General features: G+C 43.7%; 1 protein-coding gene across 1 annotated transcript; it reads left to right on the plus strand.

The window, feature by feature from the left end:
* The first annotated feature begins 5,162 nt into the window (after positions 1 to 5,162).
* Positions 5,163 to 6,696, plus strand: LOC125522911. Its single transcript, XM_048687955.1, has one exon. The coding sequence runs from the start codon at positions 5,207 to 5,209 to the stop codon at positions 6,446 to 6,448; it is 1,242 nt and encodes a 413-aa protein (XP_048543912.1). The 5' UTR covers positions 5,163 to 5,206; the 3' UTR covers positions 6,449 to 6,696.
* Positions 6,697 to 9,693: the final 2,997 nt, after the last annotated feature.

Genomic DNA, 9,693 nt, shown 5'->3' on the forward strand with positions numbered 1-9,693 from the left:
TTGAGTCGTCGCAGACTTTAGTTTCAGGTTGCAACTTGCAAAGAGAAACGGGCAATGAGCATAAGAACATTCTTATTTGTGTGAATGTATTCAGCAGTATGGCCCTTCAATTCTAATATTCAGGAGTAGTTTATGCTTCAAGTCCTGAAATCCATCCATTGCCTTGCCGTCGAGGCCTTCTGGGGCCAGAAGAGCCTTTCCCTTTAAGAAAGCTGAAAAATGATTAATCATTCGCTTAATCAGTACTGTATATCCACCCGGCCCTAACATTGTGCAAATGGTCATGTATCTTCAGACTTAAGCCTGCACCCGAAAAAAACCGTCAGATAAGCTCAAAAGCACGAAATTTCTTTATTAAAGCATGCACAACCTTAACTAAGATGGCTTGGATCCGGGTCCGGCGGAATGTTTTGTGCCCAGATTATCTGTTAATATATAAATAAGAATGGATGAGGATGACCGAAAGCACGCGAGATTCCGGTGAAGTATACAAAAGGAAGTAACACTGCCACATCGGGTGGACTTTCTGATTTAACAAAATAATGAGCTCAGAATGTTTCAATCTTCAGATGTCAACAATCCTATCTCTTCCTCTGAATTTCGTGATTTGGTTTTGTCAGAGAAGTTTTCCCTTTCCCCCTCATCAAATCAAAAAAAGGAAAAAAAAAGGAGGAAAGAAAAGAGAAGTTCTCCCTTGGCCTGAGCTCATAAGCCACACAGCTGAGAGTTGTTGACCTCTACACCCGCCATTTCAACGAACAACACGAAAGTAGAGGCAACATGTCACAGAGATTTCATAGATTTATAACATGTAAAATCCGAGAGCAGCATGATACAAATGTTAATAACGTGTGAGATCAAACATTCGTCAGCATTATCACTTTATCAGTAGCCGCGTGAAATCCACAGGAGCTTAGCCATTTGTGTGTGATGGGAATTAGAAAGTGGCCCTCTGTTTCCTGCGGATCTTAGTTTATTTCCCGGAATGCGTGTCATCATCATTAGTGGATCCTTTTTAAAGCAGCACGGATTGTTCCATGGAAATCACATCACATTAGCGCAACAATTTGTATTGGTCGCGAGGACCGGTCACTATCAGCAGACTTTCATTACTCAATTGGCATGAATTTGGCTTATTCATCTCTTATTGGAATCAACAATTACTCCCTGTCACTCACAACTCGTGTGCTAATGGTTGTCACAAGACCCAAATCACCCATACTCAATGTCGAAATTTACCGGCTAGTCCGGCTTCTGAGGCCATGCGATGGTTACGCTTTTAACCACGCTAAACCTCTATTACCATGAACTGTGCCACGTTCTGATTCAACATGCAATGTTCCGACCATGATTACGCCGATTTTTTTACTAGTATTTACCCAAAAAAATAATAAATAGTTTGCTGAATATTCTAAAAAAAGCTCATTTGGATGAATAGTTTGATAGAACCATCATTCTGAAGTTTGTTATCCAAATTTCGACAGAAACTTCAAAGTTTATCAGAAAAAAAATGAAACAGATTCCAGACAATCATAAAAAAAAATGGCCGTATGCATCCCCCAGATGCAGAGGCCGGGGTCATCCTCCTTTTCTAAAAAAAAAGACAATCATAAACAGTAAAATTAACTTTCTGGGATTGTTTTAGCACTTTGGGGCGAGAATTCAGAGAGATTCGTCATTTTTAAAAAAAATGACCAATTTGATTGAATCTTGATTGAAAATTCAAAATATAAAGTAAGCGGTAAACGCCGTTGCTGAGTGAAATATTAAAATCCTTGTTGCCCCCACTTGTTTGACATAAGCCGCCGCCCATTCTGATTGTTGAGCGAAGAACCCATGTCGTCTACCTATCGCCTTGTTATGCACCCATCCAGTCCGTGATTGGTGCACCAAAGACAACAAGCAGGAGTACTTGCGAAGCATTTTTGTGTTAATTCAATTAAACTGTCGCGGACCAGAGTCTAGTACGTGCAGGAGAGTAAGGCCGGCATGGCGTATGAATTCAATTCTGCAGCAGCACTAGCTTGGAGATCTTTCCATAGTTCCATTGACCAGCACGTTTTTAGGAGATCAGGATTCAGGAGCGTGTCTCTTTCTGTCGGCAAAAAACGGCCAAAGAGCAGAAGCAAACGGCTCACCGCAAGCCAATATGTGGTCTGAAAAGTCGACAAACAGCAACCGCATTGATATATTCGTTTCTTCATTTCTTTTTCTTCAAAAAATAACCTTGATTAGTCCACTACTTTTTTACGTACTACTACTTATTCTGCAAGGAAAAAGCTAATGAATTCGTCTTCAGTCGTCGCATCGGCATCGCCATGGTTTTAGTCAGGCTGCAACTTGCTAAATTCTGGACAATTGGCATAAGGCCATTCAGCAGCATGGCCCTTCAATTCAAAAGGTACATCCGGGAGTAGTTTACGTTTCAGGTCCTGAGATCCATTGCCTTGTTGCCGAGGCAATCTATCTAGGCCCAGAAGAGCCTTTTCCTTTAAGATAAGAAAGCCGCGAATGATTAACCATTCGCTTAATCAGTCTGCAACTGGCCCTAGCATCATGCAAAGAGAGAAGTGCATATTTCAACCCTCAACTTTTGCCCTAGTCTAATTTACAAACCCGAACTCTAATACCATCTACATTACAACCCCCAACTCTCAAAACCGGTCAGGATTCAACCCTCCCTTCTCTGTTGACCGGTTTTGACCAGTCAACAGGTCCAGTCAGCATGCCACATCAGCAAAAAAATGCAAAATTTCCAAGGAAACAACCTGTAAAATCAAAGAAAATCCAGGAAAAGAAATAAGAAATCCAATTTCCGAAAAATACGGAAAATAAAAAAAATGAATTTCCAAAAAAAATCCAGAAACTCAAATTCCAGAAAAAAAATCATTTTTTTATTTTCCCTAGCTTTTTTCGGAATTTTGCCTTTTAATATTTTCCCCTAATCTTTTAGATTTTTATTTACTTTTTCTTGAAATTTTGAAAAAAAAAGTCTGACATGGCATGCTGATTGGACTCGTTGACTAGTCAAAACTGGTCACCCCAGGTCAAAACCGGTCAACAGGGTGGGGAGGGTTGAATCCTGGCCGGTTTTGAGACTTGGGGGTTGTAATTTAGACAGTATTAAAGTTCAGGGTTGTAAATTAGATTAGGACAAGAGTTCAGGGTTGAAATATGCACTTCTCTCTCGTGCAAATGGCCATGCATCTTCAGGCTCGAGCCTGCACCAAAAGGAGCTTCGGAGAAGTTCAGAGGCATGCTTATTTTTCTAAATTACTTTATGAAAGCATGCACAAACTTATTTTTTGAGGGAAAAAGCATGCACAAACTTAACTAAGATGGCCGGATGGCTTGGATCCAGGTCCCGGGGAATGTTTTGCGCCCGCATAATCTGCAGATAAACGCATAGAGGATAGATGAGCGAGCCAGAAAGCGCGCAAAATTTCGGTGGAGTGCGGAATGAAACTACCGCTGCCACACCAGGCGGAATTTTCCACTGTATTAACAAAACGATAAGCTCAGAATTCTTCGATCTTCAGACGTCAACGATCCAAACTCTGCTTCTGAATTTCGTGATCTGGTTCTCTTTGGCCAAACAGTTGACCTCCACACCTGCCGTTTCAATGAACATCGCCAAGAAGACGTAAAATGTCACCGAGATCAACATGCAAACTCCGAGATTATTTGGGACTGATGCCAATAACGTGTGAGATCGAGCACGCGTCAGCGTTATCAGTAGCCGCGTGAAATCTGCGGATCTTGGTTTATATATTTCCGGCACGCGTGTCATCATCCATGATGCCTTTTGGAGGAGCATGGATCGGTCCATCCAAATCACATTACCAAAAACAATTTTCTTATTGGTCGCGAGGACCGATCGCTGTCACCGGCTTTCGTTTATCTTGTCAGGACTCATGACCAAGCGCAAGAACGCGCACTCGACTGGCATGAATTTTTGGCATAGTCATCTCTTCTTGGAACCAACAATTACCCCCTCTCATTCACAATATAGCTAGTGCAGAATTTTGACGCGGTCTTCGAGTTAACAACATCAACATTTTTTCTACAAAGAAGTTGTTTCCAAAGGAACTAATTAAATGGTATTGTATAAAATATGGACCTATATCCTGGTAAATAAGCAACATGTGTAGAGATGCTCATACATTAAAATGTCTGGCTGGCACGAATGCTAGAACTGTCTATATGTGATGAATTAGGGGTGGAAAAGGCGAGGCAATTATTCCTTTATAGATGGTCAAACATAAATCATGTCTGGCTGCCACAAATGCTAAAAATGCCTGGCACAAATGTGAAAACTTTTTATGCTAATTACTTGCTTGTTTTTATCGAATTTCCACGTTCCCGTCTCGAAACATGTTAGGTTTCGTTGGGGCAGTTATAGGGTATATTTATGTGATTGTATAAAATTAGTGTCATTACATTCCTATTCCATGGTAGTACTTATTTATAGTTATGGCTTTTGTATCACAAAGTTACACATTACTAGTAGAGTAATTATTGATAAAAAACTTGCCCTAACGAAACTTAATACGGAATTTTTCTAGATGGAATATGGAATGTATTTTGAAATGAAAGAAATATATGGTACCTTTGTCAACACTCTCACCTCCCTTCCAAAATAATAAATGTTTTATATTATCTTTTTCGCACCACATATCCTATTCCATTGAGGCTCTTGCTTTATGAAAGCAGGGCTGAAAAGCCTACTCTCTAAAAAGAATAAAGTTTTGTATTTTATAAATGTACACAGAGTCAACAAGATGCAGTTTTGATAGCTTTTTCCAGTGTCAAAAACGTTCTTATATTATGAGACGGAGAAAGTAGTTTCTATACATATATAATACTCTGTAGTAAAAATGGTTAAAAATTACATGATTTTAAAATATTTTCATGATACTCTAATGATATTTCGCCCATTTGAATATCTCTAATAATTTTTCGCACATAACATCATCTAGGAGTAGAATTCAGCCGGAATATTCCAATAAAAAATAATGCAGTTAGTATATTTATTTATTTTTGTAGAAGATTTAAAAGTGGGCCCCCATTTCTCCATCACTGTTCGTTCAGCTCCCTGTTCCCTCCTTCCTCGCGGGTTCCCACCCTTCCCTCCATCTCCACGACCCTTAAAAACCCATCGCCACCACGAGTTCCCCGTCCGTCCCCAAGAAGCCAGACTCAAGAAATGGAGGTCATGACGCGTCCCGCCTCGCCGGCGCCGCACCGGGACCTCCGGCCCGACAGCGCGGCCGCGAGCCCGTACGCCACGGCGCCGTCCAGCCCGCGCGACCGCCCGTTCGGCTCCGTCGAGGGGGCGGCCGCGGCGGCGAAGGGCAGCCCGTTCCTGACGGCGCCGTCGTCGCCGAACCCGTTCGACCTCCTGCCGCCGGTCACGCCGCGCCTCGCCGGCGCCAACCCCTTCGACCTCTTCCAGCACTTCACCAGCGCGCCCGCCAGCCCCCGGCGCGCCGCGGCTATCTACGCGCACTTCGCCGAGGGGGACCGCGGCAGCCGCGACGGCGGCGAGGAGGAGGAGGAGGAGGACGACGACGATGGGTTTCACCCGCGCTCGTCGTACTCCACCACCGCCTCGGCCGTGCCGTTCGACTGGGAGGAGAGGCCCGGGACGCCCAAGGCCGGGATGGGCGGCGGGGCGGCGGCGTGGGACACGGACTTCGAGTTCGGCACCGTCGTCGACAACACCGCGCCGGCGGAGAGCCTGACGACCGCCGACGAGCTCTTCGAGAAGGGGAGAATCCGGCCGCTGAAGCCTCTGCTGAAGACCTCCGACGAGGGCAAGATCAGGCCGCTGAAGCCGCCGCCCGGCCTGCTGGACGGCGGGAGCGTGGGGTCATCGCCGCGGTCGCCGATCGCGAAAGGCGCCCTGAGGTCGCCCCGGCGACGGAGCAGGGTCGGCTCCGGCACGGACTTCGACCCCTTCGCAGCGGCACTTCTAGAGGCGACCAAGGGGCCCGCCCCCTCCCCGCTCGGCGGCAAGAACGCCACCGCCGTCGCGTCAGGCTCGCCGCCCAAGAAGGCCGACCCGTTCGCCGCGCGTCCAGCCTCCAGGAGCGCGGGGTGGAGGAGGTGGCGGCTCAGCGACCTCCTCCTGTTCCGGAGCTCGTCGGAAGGCGGCCGGATCAGCAAGGACCAGCTCCCCAAGTGCCCGCCGGCGCAGCATCCCGAGGCGCCCCTCAAGAAGGCAAACGCACCACCGCCGACGACGACGGCCAAGTTCAATGCCAGGGCCGTCAGCATGGACAAGCTCAAGAAGCAGGGCGGCGACAAGAGCGGCGCGGCGGCGGCGGCGGAGGGCATCGTCGGGTGCGCGCGGCTGAGCCCGCTGCAGCGGTTCGCCAGGGGGCTCGGCGGGCACTCGTGGCACCACGGCCGCGGCGGCATGGCGGCGCAGGGGACCAAAGGGTAGAGGAGGGATCCATCATCATCCATGGCGTTAGCCGCCATTTTCACTCGCTTTGTCCATAGAAGAAGAGGTGGCGCCTTTTTTCCTTTTCGTTTTTTAAAATCGAACTTCGTTTTGAAACCATGGACGATGTTCTTGGTCCCGGTCTTCTCCCGGCCCCTTTGTGGAGCATGATTGTGCGTACTGTCATCGTATACGTGTACACATTATAGAATGGAAGAGATTATGAAAGTGTGAAATTGTTAGTGATACTTTTTAAAAATGTGTCATGTGTGTCGTTTCGTATGAGAAGAAAAGGACGACAGCTCTTCGATGAAGCTTGTTCTCTCATCTACTCTGAACTAAAACCACAACGAATAATTTGGAATGGAAGGAGTATGCCTTTAGTTAGATTCTGCCTCCACAATATGAATTGATATGTGGATCTTTTTCACATGAGACCAAAAGGGTGATGGCCAGTAGTAGTATGTAAGAATGTGCCTTTTCTTTTGACAAAACATAAAAATATGAATGAGCAAGAATACCCAAGTCAGCATAGTAAATTCAAAAAGAAATACTAAAAAAATTGATAAATTTTAAAAATTTGGGGTATCAAACTTGGTATGCCATTCTACCCACGTGTGAAGTTTGGTGAAATACTGTATTGACACACGTGGTATTCTTAGTGAAGAAAATACAGCCGACCAAACATTGTTTTTAGTATAGCTTCAATTTTATTATTTTTGGCTAGATTGCCACGGATGTCATTCCTTAGTGAACTTCACACGCGAGTATACCGGTTGACTATGAATATTACAAAAAAGAATAAGATTTTTTTCTACTTTGTTTTTCATTTGACTGTTTTGACGGGTCCACTATTATTTATCCATAGATTGTTGTTGGGTTCCATTTCTCCTTTCTTTTAAATTTTTGGACATGTCCATTTCTGTTAGGATTCAAAAATGTTTACCAAACCATTTGTTTTTCTATGAAGATGGGTCATGCTTCTATTCGTTTCCTGCAAAAAAAAGATGTTTCTATTCGTTTCTCACTATGCATCCTAGTACCACCAACGATAATAGAAGAATCACACATGTGTGCTCTTTTCTCCACTTCCGTTCTTTCTAAAAGCCAACTTCCACCAAAATTCCCTCCCTTTATATCCCTAACAAAAGGAATGATGTCCAGCGGTATTTAGTGGCGGAATTTAGCATGATATATCAAAGTGGGTGGTGGCTTTTAGCCTCACATTGTGGCCTCATAACCCCAATTTGCAGTGCATATTTTGCTGGAAATCCACCACTTCTCTTCTTTTGAAAGTGACTACCAACTGAAACATAGACTTAAAAGGTCTATTCTAAAAAAAATGTGTTTAGTTCGACTTGAATTATGAACTACCAAAACGTTCTAAAATTGCTTAGAGTAAACCCTTTGCATGTGCTCCAAGCATTTGTTTACCTAGTTGTTCTTTTCTAGCGCTCAAGTTAGAAATGGGATGGGACAAATATGCTTCTTGCTATCTATTGGTTCCGATCATTTTCCTACTCCGGGATGCTCTTTATCTTTAACATTTTGTTTTCTTTCTTTTTGGCCCTTATTTTATGTAACTCAAATTGCTCTTATTTGTGGGTTTTTCATTTCACTTTCTGAGTACATAGTAGAGTTTTATACTTTATGTATTAAAATTTTGGAGTTCGTTTTTGCATTAGCTTCAAATGATGATTGTTTGGGTTTGTGTTCAAAGTATCATGAATATGTTGGCGCTTGACCATCCCATTCAATGGGTGTTTGCAGCCTATCAAAGGACATGTTTTCATAACATCGATGACTTTGGTGCCCTCTCAATCCCCTCTTCGAGATCCTCGAGGTCATTTGTCTATAGTTACCTTCATCTTGTTGGTGATGATCAGCGTGGAGCTCCTCAATGCATTTGTTTGGCATTCTTCAGCGATGGAAATGCCTTCTTGATACACGTGCGGTCATTTGGCAGTTTGAGAAGCAGTTTCCAAGGATCTATTTTATTTTTGTTCTTTTCTAGCCCTTAAGTTCAAGTAAAATGGAGTTGTTTGTATTCTTTTTTTAAAGAAATGGGACCCAAAGGGCATCCTATAACAGGATATAATCAAGAAAAATAGTACCTAGTAGAATGGAAAATCATAAGACACAAAACTACCAACAACAAAATTGCATCGGAAACTAGATTGGTTGGTTTTCTTTCGATTGTATGTCGCCCATGGTAGTTTAGGGGGTGTTTGTTTCCAGGGACTTTTTTGTGTATGGACTAGAAAAAGTCCCTCTTAGAGACTTTTTTACCAAACGGAAGGGACTTTTTAGGGACTAAACTAGGCGTTTGGTACTAAATGAAGAAGACTCTCAAGGAGAGTCTTTTTGGGACTTTTTGGGACTTTTCCAACAATGCCCCTCCATGCACCCATTGGTCCGCCACCCCATGGTGTTGTTTGATTGTTATTTTTCTATACACTAGAGGCAACATGGTCATTTAATAACCTTTAGGAAGGGGTGTTTGGTTCTCTAGTCCTAGGACTTTTTCTAGTCCCAACTAAAAAGTCCCCAGTCCCTAAAAAGTCCCTCCCTGTTTGTTTTCAGAGACTAAAAAGTCCCTAGTCCCTTCCTAGAGGTTATTAAATGACCATGTTGCTCCTAGTATATAGAAAAATAACAATTAAACAACACCATGGGGTGGCGGGCCAATGGGTGCATGGAGGGGCATTGTTGGAAAAGTCCCAAAAAGACTCTCCTTAAGAGTCTTCTTCATTTAGTCCCAAATGCCTAGTTTAGTCCCTAAAAAGTCCCTCCCGTTTGGTAAAAAAGTCTCTAAGAGGGACTTTTTCTAGTCCCTACACAAAAAAGTCCCTGGAAACAAACACCCCCTTAGTCTTTGGAAACAAACAAGGAGGGACTTTTTAGGGACTAGGGACTTTTTAGTTGGGACTAGAAAAAGTCCTAGGACTAGAGAACCAAACATCACCTTAAACAAATTCACCGAACCATCAGTAAGAAAATGACACATGACAACGCTCTCATCATACTAGGCTCTGAAAACCACAATAGTCACTCACCACTACTCCCCCCTTCCTAAATATAAACCATTTTAGAGATATTCCAATACCGACTACATACAAAACAAAATGAGTGATTCTACACTTTAAAATATGCCTACATATATTCAAATATATATTTTTTGCTGGTACATACATCTGAATGTAGCCCGTATTGAAATATCTATACATGCTTATATTCAGAAACGG

Source organism: Triticum urartu, chromosome 7 (genome assembly GCF_003073215.2).
Source record: "Triticum urartu cultivar G1812 chromosome 7, Tu2.1, whole genome shotgun sequence".
Lineage (NCBI taxonomy): Eukaryota > Viridiplantae > Streptophyta > Magnoliopsida > Poales > Poaceae > Triticum > Triticum urartu.